Below are 15,521 nucleotides of genomic sequence, written 5' to 3'. Positions count from 1 at the left end.
TGGGTTCTCACCTATGCCTGATTGCCTGGAGTTCTAAATTAATTATCCCTCTTAAGGGAAAATGGAGGCTGAATGGGGAATAAAGCACAGCTGCTGAAGTAGGGTATAAATAGGAAAAGGTTTTAGAGGGGAAAAAAAAAGGTGCACTTGGAGGTAAACAGCTTTGTAAGGCAGCACTGCTCTTGGATTTGACTATTGGGATGATTCAGCACTGCCACAATGGACTTGGGGGAGCTGCCATGGGAGAACCCTGCTCTGCAGCCCATGGGATTTCAGAGAGTAGCACCACATATAAACATATTTATGTGCTTAGGCAGACCATTACTTTGATAATATTCCTGGACAACACTTCTGGCACTGTGTTGCTCCTGTTTAATCTCAGCCAGCACCAAGCACTTAAAAAGTCTGCATAGTTTACCTGAACTGAATGAAAACAGGCCTTTTTCATTCTGGGAAAATAGTTTTTGTTTCTCTCTCCATGTCTCACTAGTCACAGCACCCGAATCACCACTTGAAAAGAGAATCAAATGTAGGCCAAGTGATTAGCAGAATAGAGCAGTGCTGGATTCTTCAATTTATGGCTCCCCAGATATGATAAAAGGAGAGGGGAAGTCTCACAGAAAGGGAAAAACTTTTTTTTTTTTTTTTTGGTTAAGCATGCAAAGTTTGGGTGAAAAAATCTTTTAAGGCTGTGACTATGGTAGCACTGAGTTTCATGCTAACTTCTGAAGCAAATAGACTTTTCAAAACTGGAAAAGCTCACATTGCTTAGATACAAGTGTGTCCCTTCCTCTCTGCCTCTCCAATGTTTGTTAATCTATTACCCACCTTAAAGGAAGATTCCTGTTCCTCCTTGGAATCTGAGCAGAAAATCAATTAACTATAGTATTAATGAGGCCTGATTACAGGTTCTCCCCTGCCTGTGGTTGTCTTCACCTCCCTTTTCTGCCATTATTTAACTAGGCATACGAAAAATCTTATCTATTCCTTTCTTTCATCAAACATTGCTGATTAGAGCTCCTGCTTTTTATGACTTCCCTGATACACATAATTTTAGATTAGAGTGTTTGGAACAGGCCAGCTTAATGAGGAACTGCTGGGACAGGATTTCATACTAGCATTGTCAGTGCTCATTAACAGTGTTTATTCAGGATTATTTGTGATGGAGGTAAATTCCAGATTCAGGGGGTTCCTGCTTCCTTACTGGCATCCAAAACACCTTCTGTGATATTTCTTTGTGGGGTATGCAAAGAAGGATGAGGTTTCTCTCCTTAGTGCCTTATGAATCCAGCACAACTCAGAGCTGTCTCCTGGGGTCACACATCCAAGTCACTCCTTAAATCTAAAATGTGGTGGCACCACTTTGCCTTTCAGTGCCAGACTGGGAGCCTTGTGGCACCTGCCTGGGAGGGAGCTGGCCAAGGCTGCAGCCTGTACCTGGGATAAAGGCTTTGAATCTGAGAAAAGAGCTTTGTACCTGGGATAAAGGGCTCTGTACCTGGGATAAGGGCTTTGTACCTGGGAAGAGGGCTCTGTACCTGGGATAAAGGGCTCTGTACCTGGATACAGCCCTGCAGCTGCCCCACCTGCCTCAGGCTGGCATGGATCAGCTGCAGCTGAATTACATTCCTGGCTCAGGAGGTGCAAATCTCACTGCTTGACCTCAGGTCTGGCATTGGGACAGGAAATTGTCTCTCATAGAAGATCATATTGGGATGATTTGGGTTATCTATCCCAATATACAGCTCCCAGGCTGACTAATATGAATTATCCCCACTTTGTGCCTCTGGCAGTCTTCTGCTGAAGGCACAACAGAGTGCCAGCAGATCTATACAGCTTGATCAATAAAGGCTTTTGGCACGTGAACAGGCTCTGGAGAAAGAAAGGAGTATTTCTGCTCCAGGCAAAGCCTCCTCTTCCAAGCTTTGTGCATGAACCCAGGTCTTTGACTGGAAAATTGCTAAAACCTGCACTACCTGGAGGTGTTAGAACAGATTGGGAGCCAAAAATTTCACTAGTCAAGCACTGCAACAAAGGGCAAGGAAACAGGGAAAATATCAGAGACCAGGGATGCTGGAGGAGGAGGAGGAGGCCGAAGTCTGATGCAGCAAGACTGCAGCACAGGGAATTCAGCTGGGAGAGCTCACCCTGGGCAGGAATTACAAGAGATCCATGCACTTCCAGAGAACAAACAAACACAATTGCTTGCCATCACCCAGGGATGCATGCACTTTTTTCCTTCCCACATGGTATGAAGACCTTTTGTAGCTCTTTAATTTAAACCAGTGAAATTGGAGCAACATAAAATTCATTTCTCTGGGTCCTGTTCTGTAAGCATCAATTATAATGTCTAATCTACATGAAGTGCTGCTAAGTTTAGTAACCAGCTCTTTATTATGCAGCACCCAAAAGCATTCAAATACATTCACATTAAGATGTAAGATCATACAAACATTAATTGTAGAAACATCCAAATGCTAACAGTTGTTTTTTTGCCTCCTAAGGCTATGAACAGCTAATTTGATTGGATTGCCACGTTCCTCTAAAATACACACTTTCAAAGAGAAATATCTCACTTGGGCAGCGGGCACAAAGCATTGTACTGTCAGAAAGGGGAGAAAGCTTAGAGGAGTAGCCTTTATTTATGATAATGGCACTGGAAATCAAGGTTTGGTGCTTGCTGTGAAAGAATTTCACATGGTGGCAGAGGAAGGAGGGATGCATTGCTGTGAACATGTAAATCATTTATGCTCTCAATTAAAAATTTACTCAGCACCTCCAGTTTTTGCCTGAGATATGGCTGAGAAAAACCCCTGAAAACTGCTGCCTCTCCTCCAAGGTCATGCATCTTGTCATTTAAAGGATTATTTGGTTTTGTTATATATTTGACACTTCATTGGCCTCTCAATTGGTTTTGAAATAAAGTTGTGTATTCTTTCAACTTCCTTTTCAGTTTTCTCTGTAGCCTAATGGTTTGGGTTTTTTTTCCCTACAGCAGATTATTGTTTACCTTTTTCTTCAGTATTACAAATTTTGCCACCTCTTACCTTTTACTGTGTCCTCTCTTTCTCTCTTGTCATTATTTCTTCCTCTGTGTCCATTCATTCCTCTGCTTGTGCTGATTTCTTTCCTCCAAAAGTAATCTTTGCTGTCATAGCTCACTTGTTAGTCTCTCTCTTCCTTCACTTTAATTCACGTTCAATTCTCCTGACTCTGTTTTCTCATTTAGGGGCCACTGAAAAAAATAATAACAAAAAAAAACTGTCCAGAAAATGAAAGGAATGAAATGGTACATAGAATCATTTCAGCAAGGACAAATAATTAAAAAACAAGAGTCTGAATATGGGAGAGATAATCTTATCACTTAAAGCAGTTTTGACTTTGTATGAAAGCAGAGCTGCACATATTGCAATACATAATTTCATAAGGTACAGTGCACCTGGGCCAGGACCATGGCATACTGCACAGGGTGTTTGCTGAAGGCATTTTGTATCATCATCTCTCTTTCTTTTGATGACTTGACCTTTCAATAGGTCATGGCTGGTGAGGCTGCTTCTGTCTCTTTTGCACCCCAAGTTTATGATCCTACCCCTCTCCTACAACTCGGAGGCAAGAGAAAAATGGCATTACAAGAAACTGTCATGCAAAGAGCATCAGAAGCAATGGCTTTTAACAGTATGGACCATACCTTGGCATAAGCACAAACCTCATTCATCATTCAGGAATCATTTACTTTTCATAGTGGTGAATTATCCCTGCTTGAGTTACTTAAAACTTCTGTTGTAACCTAAAAACTTTGAAATTAAGTAAATAACTAAATTACCCTTACAGTACTGGAATAGCTGAATTGCAAACAAACAAATGAGCAAAAAAAGATCCAAAGCTTTCCAGATGGCTGGTTCCCACTGATGTACATTTTTTCTCTGGAGCTTCAAAACATGTTTAAATTATGAAATTTGGTGTGATTACAAGAACTTGGCAAGCACTCATTAAGGTTTTAGTCTGAGCAGTGATACTCCAGAGCTGGAGGACAGAAGCTGAGCAGTTGTGGAGCTGCATGGCAGCTCTTGTGTGTGCACAGCCTCGGCAGGGTGGCTGGTGGCGCTCAGCTCCCTGCTCCCCAGGCTCTCACTGTCTCATGTGCTGCCCTCCTGCTGCTTCCTTGGGCCAAATCCATCCTCAGCAGGGCTGGTGAGACTGGTGAGATTGCATCAATAATTTACTTGGCTTCATTTGCTCAGAGCTGCTTGCTCGGCGTGCCCTGAGCTGTGTCCCAGCCTCCAGGTGACTTGGGGACCATCTCTGCTCCTGCCAGGCAGTGAGTGCCTGCTGGTGCTGCTGGGCAGACCCTCTGCTCCCCAGGGAGAGCCCCTGCCCTTGCTGGGGGAGCAGAACCTGGGAAAGGCTTGTGGGAGGCAGCAGCAGCAACAGACCCGGGAAGCAAAGTGAGGGGGAGTGGAGGAGGACAGAAAAAGAAAGACAGAAACAATATATTTACTCTCTGTTTTGAATGTGCTCTGAGGCTGGCACTGATGGACTTTAATGAGTGTATCCCACCCTGCAGCCTGGGATCAGGCTGACAAGCAGGGTCAGGCCTTGTGCTTCAAGTGCAGGGGAAACACCCCAGTGGGGCAATGGTGGGGTGAAGGCTGATGAAGGTTGTGCCTCCCCCAGCATTCAGACAAGTGGGAAGCTCCCTCTGCATGCCAGCTCCTCCTGGCTGCAGTCACAAAGCCCCTTCCCGCTCCTTCAGGCCCATCCTCTGGCAGCTCTTGAGGGCCCTGTCACACACAGCCTGAGGAAAATGCAGCACCTCCCTGCTGCATGCCTGGACAAGGCTCTAGCGAGGACACCACCTGGTTTTTGTGGTGCAGCTTGTTGGCCAGGTGATGCAGGAAGGAGGTTCCTTACCAGCCTGGAGACTGCTCCCCCCTTTCTGGCAAGGGCAGGTTGGTCACTGGTAGCTCAAGATCCACAGCTGTGGGCAGTATTAGCGTGGAGAAGGGAGGAAGCACAAAAACCCAAACCAAACAAACAAAGCAAGCTCCAAAGGTGGCTCTGTGGTAAAAGAAGTTACCCTGGAGTTAGCAAGGATCTGATATTACAGCATTGTTGTGTATTGTGTGCTGCTGCAGACAGTCATCCCCTGCTCAGCACAGACAATAGACAATCTGAATAGACTCTGAATAGACTCTGAATTATTCAGCTGCAGTTTAATTATGGATGTGGCAACAACTCATGGCGAAAGGAGGGAGGAGGAGGGTAAGTGCAGTTCCCCTGTGCTAACCTGGTGGCCCCTGTGCAATCCTCACCTTGCTGGTGCCCAGGGACTGCTCTGGCAGGGCACTGATGTTGCATTGCTGCTGCCTGAGTAAGTGCATGCCCTGCAGCAAGCAGGTACATAAGCATTCAAGAGACCAACCTGCTCTGTACCTATCAAAGTGTGGTTTGCTGTCTGTTCCTTGGATTTATTGCCAAAACACAGTTCCTCTGGGGCTCAACCAGCTGCTATCTTATGCATTTGTGGACTCCTGCCGTGTGTCACTGTCAGTATATGAATTAAAAACAAATGCTGGAAGTACAGGGAAGAGATAAATAACAGCAGAGCAGGAGGAGATGTGCCTGAGCCCACGCAGTGGACTTGGTGTGACTCCTTTCTAATAAGTGCCTGTCCATCAAGGCATGCAATAACCTGCAGATGGCTCACAGCGGGCGGCACTCGTACCCTTGGGCCCCTCTGGCACACAGGTGTCCTGCCCTGGCCTTCCACCCTCTCCTTCACCAACACAGCCTTGCCCTGCTTGCTGGCAGCTCAGTGCCCAAAACACGGCTGCCTGGCTCCCAGGGGTGGGCAGCAAACACAGGCCAGGCCACCTGACTTTCTGCAATGGTACCAGAGCAGAAACATGACAAGTGGCAGAAGAACTGAAATATTAGGGCCATTCAGACTGTGTGCTGACATGATTTCTTTTGTTTATTCACTGTTCTCTCCAGGATCATGGTCTGACTACACAGTGCCATTTTCAAGGGCCATCTCTGATGCCAAAGCAGCATGGAAAACCTCTGGATACTCCATAAGCACTTGAACTTGCATTGTACAGATACAGACTCAGGCAACATTTGAATGCTTTCTGCACCTTAGTAATCCAACCACATCATCCAGCTACTCAGAGAAGAGAAAACAACCTCAGCTCTGGAAAAGGAAGAACAGGAACGTGTCTATAGGAGGGGAAACAAACAGAATAATGCTATTGGTCAAGGTACTTCTCCTAGAAGATCTATGGGAAGTACAGAGAGGCAGATACAGGAAATGTATACAGACATCTGGGAGTGACTCTCCACTGCAAGCACTGTGTCCAATCCATGATAAAAGCACCAACCCCACAAGCTGAAGAGTCCTACAATCCATGATAAAAGCACCAACCCCACAAGCTGAAGAGTCCTACAATCCACAATAAAAACACCAAGCCCACAAGCTGAAGAGTCCCTAGATTCACTGTTTACATTGGAAGGCTAATGCAAAAACTTGCTGCTGATGTTAGAGAGCAACTTTGGAACTGAAATTCACTGATGGTGAATTTTTTTAGCTCCGTCCCTATAAACAAATCACAAGTGGTTAGATACTAGGAAAATGGGTTTTGAAAAGTATCTGATGGGATTGAAAACAAAGGACTGTCAACTACAGAACTAGAAGTCACACAGGAAGGTACATGGGTTGGACTGCTTTCGTCTTCTGCGACTTCTTTAAAGTCTTTCATTAGACAGAAAAATCCTGAACCGAAAAGTTCTTGCATTTTGCATTAATATTTAAAGCAGAGTACTTCTGAGTGAGCACAGATTTGTTACAGTTTATTAATAAGTTTTCCTTTATGATTTTCAAAGAGCATGTTTTACATAACCTGCTTGTCTTTCTATGGATCATTTACAACAGTGAGTGCTGTTGTTTCAGCCTGGTTGTGCCAATACTCCCACGATTTCCTTGCAGGCAATGCCAACCCTTTAGGAACACTTAGGCAAAGTGAACTTGATCTGCAGACACCCAGCTGAGGAGGGGGAGCAGAAGCAGGTTTGGGGGCTCAGCAGGCAGGCTGAGTCTCATTGGCCATGTACATACACAGAGGGTGAGACTGGAGGTGAAACTCACTCTCACTGCACTGGGGCAGCAGGGCTTTGTTCTTATACAGACAGGGATGAGGAATGAGCTCCCAGAAGTGAGACAGGAGCCCCAGGGCTCCCTCCTTGGGCTGCTGAACGTGGCATGCAGCAACAAATCTTATTCAGGTCATGGTGGATAGGGACAGGGGTGCTGATGAAGGACAGAGCCCTTGTCTTCCACACACAAACCCTGACTGGCTCCTTGTCTGGAAGGCTGAATAGCACTGTGCTGTTTTTGATACTGATGCCATTTCTTTGGAAGGTGGAGATACCTTACTGGTACCTTAAAAGATACAAAAAGTATTGCTCAATGCTAAATTAAATTTCTTGTCATTAAGTCAGGCAAAGAAACTCAACCCTTCTCTTCCCCTAACATCCAAACGGAAAAACACAATCTCATTAGCAGCATTACCCTGAAAGCTCTGTTTCCCTCCCTGCTGCATTATGCAGCTTCTGGAGGAACCTTTCTCAAGCCCTGTGCTTCTGTAGTGCTGCATTCAGAAGACCTGGAGCACAAGCCTGAAGATAAATATATCCCAGCACAATGAAGAGCCTAATTAGCATCCTGAATAGATCCACTACGGCACTCTTGATTAGTAATATACACTCCTTTTAATAAGAAAGACCTCAAAAATAATAATTGCAATGTCTGTCATTAATATTATATTGTGGGCAGAGGAAAAACATTCCCTTTGTTCCCACTCGTTCCTATTGTATCAATCTGTGTATGTGTAGCTCCCTGAAAAGCCCAGAAGGAAGCTAACAGTCTCTTTGAAAAATGATCACAGATAGTTTTATTTTATAATAAATCAAAGATCTGATACTGGAGGAAATGTTGCTTCAGCTTTCAGTAAAGTAACCTCAGCTTTTCCTAAATCAAAGCATTTGATGGGACATGGGTGCACAAAACAAAGGGATCACAGCTGATTCAAATGATTGGGACCATGAAGATCTGGAACAGGATGGTATTTACAGGTGTGGAAAGTTAATCTTGAGCAAAAGGGCTTTGTACCTGGGAAAAGGACAGTTTCAAGACTGAAGTCTCTTTCATTTTGCTGCGTCCTACCTAACCAAAATATTTGTGTAGATGAACATTTTGCAAGGGAGAGCTGGTAGAGACATCTACATTTAGAACTGCCAAGACTTCCAGTATTTTGCCAAAATTTTAACTACCAGACTAAAATATTCCAAGCTTGCTGTCTGCCTCAAGCTGCAACAAAATGGCCCAGCAGTGTTCACAAAAACAGTCATGAAAAAAATCAAAAGTACTTTTAATCAAAATTATTCACCTCAGCTCTTTTTTTTGGAAGACCTTAAATTAAGTGTCTGTCTTCTTCAGCCTGCAGCGTGGCCCTGGAGTGACCATTGGCTCAGCCTTTTTGCATTGCAGATGCTCAGGGCTGAAAAACGCGTGCCCTAAGCGGCTGCTGTGCTATCGATTGTGGGCGATGTGTTTTCCCGCAGCACCATTAGCGGCCGATGATCGCACAGCAGAGAGCCCTGTGGCAGCAGGACAGCAGCCCGGCTCTCCCCAGGGACACTGGGGATGGAAACCCGTGCAGGACATGCACCGGAGCGGCTGCGTGCAGCCCAGGTTAATAAACCACACCGCTAATGGCGATTAATTGTGCGCGTGAACCTTCCTCCAGCGCGCAGTGTCAACGGAGTCAGCAGAACATCCGTGTTGAGAAGGAAAATAATCAATGGCCTCACCAAGAGGTGGCATAAATCGGTGAGGAGCACACACAGGTTAGATCGACATGGATCTGTCAGAGATTGGCTGGGAGCCAATGGCACAGAACCACTCTCTCTGAATTTTGCAGATTAGACTCCAGCACACACCATGTTTCTATGCCTATTGCCTGGATATGCTGAAGGCCAAGGAAAATTTTGCTTTATACAGCCCAAAAATAAATCACTGAGAATAAATTCCTTTGGGTGGATATTCTAAGACCTAGTGGGGCTGTGATTATGAAATGTCCTGCACCCTTGTATCAGAGAAGGAATAACACTGGAAATAACACCAAAATACCAATGTCTTTGGAAAATTCTTTTTCACTCTGAATATGCTGCAGCTCGAGTGGGTTCCTGTGAAGGCAGCTCTAGTTTTTTGCTAACTGTAATCAGGTGAGGTGGCTCTCTACCTTTATGGGGCAACCATTTTAAATGCACTGGGTTTCAGGTGATTGCTGCAGTGGTTAGGGTTGTTCTGCTGTGTTTCCTGCGATATAGGAATTGCTGGCACAGTTCATCTTTCCCTAAATCTTTCTGGTAAGTCATGAGGGTAAAATCTTTAGCATTTGCATATGTTTATATTTGCTGCTCCTAAAGCTGCAATACCCAATGTTGTCCTGTTGGGAGAAAATTAAACAGGACAGCTCTGTGTTGTCCACAGCAAGCCAGCCTAAGAACTAGCTGGGAATTCGGAGGTTCTGGGATTCACTCCTTACTTATCCCTAAGAAGCCAAGTCACACTGGCTGCTGAAGCCAGGAGGGAATCAGGACACAAACAAAGATGAAATTGTTGTCATCAGCTGTTGTGTTTACAAGTCCAATTGTGTAAACAGAGCTGTATCACAACAAAATTCCGAGAAGTGGGAATTTATCTTGATATGAGGGCCTGGCCCAGCCACGTGCAACTGTGTGGGGAGTTCAGACCCTTTGTTTGACCTGACTTTTTATGACTTGAAACACCTTTTATTGTGAAGAACCCTCGACATTGTCAGTGCCTCGGTTTCCTCACAGACCAGTTCCTGACACGGATTCCTTTGCTGACTGCCCTTCTTTCAGGGAACAAGCCAGGTCAGGGAGTGACAGCGGAAGGGGAAGGACAAAGAGCAGCTTTTTCTAAAGAAACTATACCTCCACTAATTCTGAGATGCCACTGCTTGCCTGCATCTCATGCAGTTACCCAAGTGTTTCAGGTCCCTACATTTTGCTAAAGCTGTTTTAAGAACAGCAATAATGAAGATAATAGGCCTAGTTTTACCCTGGAATAAAATCTCCCTGCACAGGCAGGCAGCCATGACTTATAGTCACGTAGAAGCCATTTTTGGGGAAAAGGAGATAAGAAATCATGGGAAAAGCCAGATAGAGGTATGGACCAGAATAACAATGGCTGTGCTTACAGACTCTGCCAGCTCTAGAGAGCTGAAGACAATCCACACAGGGATTCCTAAGGAGAATCCAATGCTGTTTTCTAGCGAGCAACTGATTATGTCTCACTGGAATTAAAACACTTTTTTGTTACTACTTACATAATAACTTACTTAATTTACATACAGCCCAATGGCAAAAAGAAAAAAAAAAACAAACCAAAGGAAAAGAAAGCAATGAAAAGGACATGGAGCACTTCATTTGTGTACACATAAATGCATCCATCTCCCATTCATTCAGAAACAAATGCTTTGGAACCACAAACAAAAACCCCTCTTCCCTAAGCCCTTCCATGTGACATTCAAGCAGATACCGTCCATCTTTAATGGCTGTAATTGCTGCTCCCATATCCTGTTAACTAGATCCCCTTAGCCCTGCCAGCAGCACTGGCCTTGGTCCAGCTCACGTGCTTCTCATCCAGGTTCCTTTGTTATTTCCTTCCTGCACCTCCTTTGGCGTGCTACGTCCACCCCGGCCCTGCCTGCAGCCCTGTGCCCTTGGGGGATTTCTGCAGCGCTGCCTCTGCCCCCGAGCCCATGAGGGATTTCTGACTGAGCCTACTCAGCAAACACAAACATCTGCTCAAGGCAGCACCTGCCTGGGCCACAGGAGCCCCTGAGAGCGCAGCCCTGCTCTGCTGGCAGGCTGGCCCTGGAACCTGGCCTGTCATCCCTGCTGCTGCTCCCAGTCCCCCTCTGCTTGCTTCTTTGATAGGCAGCTGTGGAAGGCAGAATATATATATATTTGTTTTGTTTTGTTTTTTTTTAATCACATCCTAGCAGTGGTGTCGGGATGGGGCCTCTCATTCCAAGCTTGGATTTGTGCAGTGTATGTTACAGGATAATATAGCCTGAGATCTTGGCTACCGCGTTACTGGCTCGAGTAGTTCATGGCAGTGCAACGCCCTTTCTGTGACTAGCAGAATTATTCCAGGTTTTCCTGCACTGCTTCCTCAGCTCACGCTGGATAACTTCTCACCTGTAGCTTGCTGTCTCTCCCCACACCCGCTCTCGGTGCCGGTGTCCCCTCGGAGCGGTCCCACACGTTCCACAGCTCACTAATAAAATCCAAAGTCGGGTTGCAGGTGAACAGGGATGGGAACCTGCCCTGCCTGTCAAGCTCGGCAATTTGTTTGGTTTTGTGGGCGTTTCACGTTTGCTTTTTTTTCCTTGACGCGGGGGAAAGCATTTCTCTGAAATCATGAGGAGACGGGGAAAGGTGAGACCGGGCACACGGTGACAGAAAGAGGGGAGCACAGGGAGGGCACCAGGGCAGCCCACGGCAGTGGTTTGTGGACAGTCATGAGCTGGGAAAGGGCTGGCCAGGGGATGTGGGAAGAGGGAATCCCCCGCTCCAGAGCTGAGCTCCTCCAAGGCTCACTCCAATAAACCTCAAGGAGTCCAACTGTAATTCTGAGACGAAAACTGCGGGACTGTGGGAACCCTCCAGCGGCCTCCGCACCATCGCCTTTCTCCCCTTGGCAGCGTGGGGAGCAGCAGGCCTGGCGGGAGCACACGGGGAAGGGGGATTTCCTCCTCGCCCTTTCCGATCCGCGCCGGCGCGGCATCCTCGGGGGCACCGTGCGGTACCTGCGGCTGCCGGCCGGGGCCGCGGAGCCTCCGCGCCCGGGGGAGCCGTGCGGGCGGAGCTCCGCGCCCGCGGCCCCGCCGCCCACTTGCCATGCGCTGCCCGCAGCCTGCGCGGCGGTGGCGGGGGGAGCCGGCGGCGGCCCGGCCCGGCCCGGCCAGCGCAGGCGGCGGCCGCCCTGGGGTTTCCCCCGTCCCTGCCGCGTCTCTGGGCGCTGCGGGGGTTGAGGCGGGCGCGGCGGCGGGGGAGGAGGGAAGGGAAGGGAGGGGGGAAGGAGGAGCCGCCGCCGCTGTGGGGCGGGCGGGTCGCACACACACACAGACACACACAGACACTGGCACGGCGTGAGGAGGAGGAAGAGGAGGAGGAGGAAGCAGCCTCGGCGCTTGAGGTACGGGCGGCTGGAGCGGCCACCATTGAGGCGGGGGGGACGGGGGGCGGCCGCGGCTCTGTCCGCGGCTTCGCGCCCTTGGCGGGGAGCGGCGCTGCCCGGGCCCCCCCCGCGCCGGGCCGTAACCTTGGGCTCCCCCGGCCGCGTGGGGCCGGCGCGAGCGTGTGGGGCTGCCACGGACCTGTGGGGCTGCCATGAACCTGTGGGGCTGTCACCTGCGAGGGACTGTCGCCGTGTGAGTCCCTCACCCCCGTGTGGGGCTGCCACGGACCTGTGAGGCTGCCATGAACCTGTGGGGCTGTCACCTGCGAGGGACTGTCGCCGTGTGAGTGCCTCACCCCCGTGTGGGGCTGCCACGAACCTGTGGGGCTGTCATCTGCGGGGGTCTGCCGCCGTGTGGGTCCCTCATACCCGTGTGGGGCTGTGGTACGTGGGTGTGTGTCACATAGGTGTGTCTGCGTGCCATGCACGCCTGTGTGCGACACGCATGCAGGGCTGTGTACACACGCATGTGTCCGTGTGTCACTTTCACCCGTGTCCGTGTGTCAGTTTCACCCGTGTCCGTGTGCGGGTCCCTCCGTGGATCCGTGTGGGTCCCTCCGTGGGTCCCTCTGCGTGTGCGCCCGGCCGCTGGAGTCCTCCCCTCATCCTCGCTGCTGTAGTTTCTGAGTGTATCCGGATTTTGTCAGTGCTGGGCGGTGTGACAAATGTTTCTGTGTAGTTAAGTATAACTTTCTTGCAGTGGGGTTTTTTTTCCTTCTTTTTTTCCCTTTTTTTTGTTTCCCTTCTTCCCCCCTATTTTTCCCCCCTTCGCAGGCTTACCTTTGAAGATTGTTTGTTTTCTTTTCTATGTATCCAAAGGTCTCTGGGGGTACAAGTGCTCCTGTTGCCTCTGTCTGTGTGGTTGGAATTTACAAGACATTTGTAAATTGCATACTGGTGATTTTCAAAGCAAGGTGCAAAATGTTTCCATTTCCATTCCATAGCCATTCCAAGGCTGTGCACTGTATTCCTTGCACGACTTTGAATTATGTGCAGTCAGACACCTGTTACTTAATCCTGTTTATCCTTTGCAGTTACAGTTATCCAGCCTGGTCTTCTTTTTTTTTTTTTTAATATCTCAAAATAAAGTACAAATATTCCTTTATGCTAGCATGTAGTAGAAACCCAGGGATCTAATGCGCTTGTGAGGTATTTAATGTGTGTTTGTTAGGTAATACTTTCCCAAAGGGGGATGATTTTAGAAAGTTATAGAATAATCATTATCTCAGGGGGAGTTTATATAATGTTAAAGTGTCCATGGGGATGCATCTGTGGGAAGGGTGGATTTGACACAAAGTCTTGCACAGTATAAATCTTCAGTAAAGTGTACATCATCCTCTGTTAATACATAAATAATGTTTCTGTTTCTCAAACTTTGCCTGCTGTTGCACCATGGAATTTTCAGTTTAATAATTGGTGTTGAGGAGTGTCCCGGGGAAAAGGTCTCATTTTGGATCCTGTGAGGGGATGGAGCAGGTTCTTCCATAGCACGTTTGTGTTCAGGGCCGTGTTCTGGAGTTTACTGAGCAGTGCTAGCAAGCTGATACTGCTTCTCACTTCGGGTCAGTTCCTTCCAGCCTCTGGAAGCGTCATGGCCACAGTACTTGCAGGCTTTCACCAGATCAGGGGTACCCAATAGTGTCATGAACTGCAAAGTAATTACTGTTATATGCAGCCAAGCAGTTTTGAATTGTGCAGAGACAGCTCCTGAATATGAGTTCAGATTTATTCCTCCCTGCAACTGGTACCTTGATGAAGCAGTTAAATTACAGATCTCTAGGATGAGAATTCCTTTCCACAGCCATTAATACCGGTGTGCCTTCACGTGTCAGTTTTGATTCATCTCTTGATGATATTGCTAAAAACCAGGTATTGATGGGAAAGTCAAACCCCTGGTGAAAATATGACTGCGTGGCTGTCAAAATAAAATGTGAGGATCTGACTTGATTGCTGGCTGTGGATATGCACTTGGGAGAGTAACAATGCCTTTTATTTTAAAGACGTGCACCCACGCACAGGAGCTTTGTTCTAAAATAGTGCTTTCTGTCATGAATTTATGCATAACCTACACTCTCTGCTTTTTCTTAGAATGCAGGGAAGAGACTCTCTTCCTCTTGAAGGGGAAGACCAAAAGGGGCAGGAAAGAGAAGTCATTTGAATTTCCCTTACTGACAGAGGAAATACTTCTCTGTTGTGTTTCACACAAAATATTGTGTTGTTTTCACCTTTTCAAAAACAACGGCGAGTTGCTTGGGCTTGACATACTCTGCTGACTTCTGCTGCAGACTTTGGGCATTTGTTCCAGTAATAGCTGGCTGTGATGGTGAACTTGGGGCTGTGCTGGAAGTCTGTCAAGTATTTCTTACAGCTGTGGAGGAACTGATGGCTTCATTTTCACCAGGCTTAGGTATACTGTGTTGAAAGCTTGTAGCGATATAAGTTTTGTGCTTACCAAGATGGCTTGGTTTGTATTTCTGTTTCATTTTTTATCTTGTCATTTCTGTGGGCTTTTTGAATTGTTTGGTGGTTTGCTTTCCCTGGTGGTTTTAACAGCTCAATTGCTATTCCTTCCTCTTCGTAATATGCCAGAGACTGAAGTCTGAAACTGCTGGTTTATTATTTTCCTTAAAATTGAATTAATCCCTTTTCTAGAGGAAAGGGAGGAAAGGAAAGAGGAGTACTTATGAGAATTTTAGAAATGAGAACCAAAACTCAATGCAGGCATCTTACCTGAGAGAGACTACTTACGAAAATTGTACCTCATTGATTTCGGAGAAGGCTGCTTTCCTCTACACTTTCAATCATCTGTCCCATTAGATTTTGGGAAGTGTTGTAAATTGGTTTAGAAGTGAAATTTTCCAAGTCATAAAATCTCCGGTTGGTTGTTAGTGGAAATCATTACGAAGGGTTGCATAAGCATTATTTGTGGGATGGCTAATCAGCAGCCTGGGCTTAGTTCCATTCTCTAATAAATAGATGCATTGTGCTACTTCAAAAATTGCAAAATTGATGGCTTGAGCACATTTACTAATTTTGCCAGATATGTAATGCATCTGGTTCAGGGAAGACTCTTTGATGTCTGGAGAAGTTGCACACAGTGGAGGTGTTTATGATCCAGCCCTCAAAAGTTTTTTGCTTATACTATTTAGGACATCTTATTCTTATGAAAGATACATGCGTAGCACCACAT

The 15,521-nt window shown here is 46.9% G+C and overlaps 2 protein-coding genes across 6 annotated transcripts in view; both read left to right on the top strand.

Moving 5' to 3' along the window:
• PLCB1 (phospholipase C beta 1) overlaps window positions 1-11,174 on the top strand; it is a 306,384-nt gene extending 295,210 nt beyond the window's left edge. Inside the window, exon 32 of the mRNA XM_005486821.3 lies at window positions 5,995-11,174. Coding sequence (XP_005486878.2) covers window positions 5,995-6,078 — 84 coding nt within the window. The 3' untranslated portion in view covers window positions 6,079-11,174. The remainder of the gene's footprint in view (window positions 1-5,994) is intronic.
• Window positions 11,175-11,879: 705 nt separating this feature from the next.
• The window catches only part of PLCB4 (phospholipase C beta 4), a 173,529-nt gene continuing 169,887 nt past the window's right edge, over window positions 11,880-15,521 (top strand). For 2 of the 5 annotated variants that reach the window (XM_074536586.1, XM_074536584.1), the window contains exon 1: window positions 11,880-12,289. The gene's annotated coding sequence lies outside the window, so the exon portion shown is untranslated. The remainder of the gene's footprint in view (window positions 12,290-15,521) is intronic. The other 3 variants (XM_074536591.1, XM_074536589.1, XM_074536590.1) reach the window with 2 other exon arrangements.

The sequence above is a fragment of the Zonotrichia albicollis genome, chromosome 3 (genome assembly GCF_047830755.1).
Source record: "Zonotrichia albicollis isolate bZonAlb1 chromosome 3, bZonAlb1.hap1, whole genome shotgun sequence".
NCBI lineage: Eukaryota > Metazoa > Chordata > Aves > Passeriformes > Passerellidae > Zonotrichia > Zonotrichia albicollis.
The sequence above is the reverse complement of the archived record's forward strand: the minus strand, read 5'-3'. Positions and strand labels throughout refer to the sequence as shown.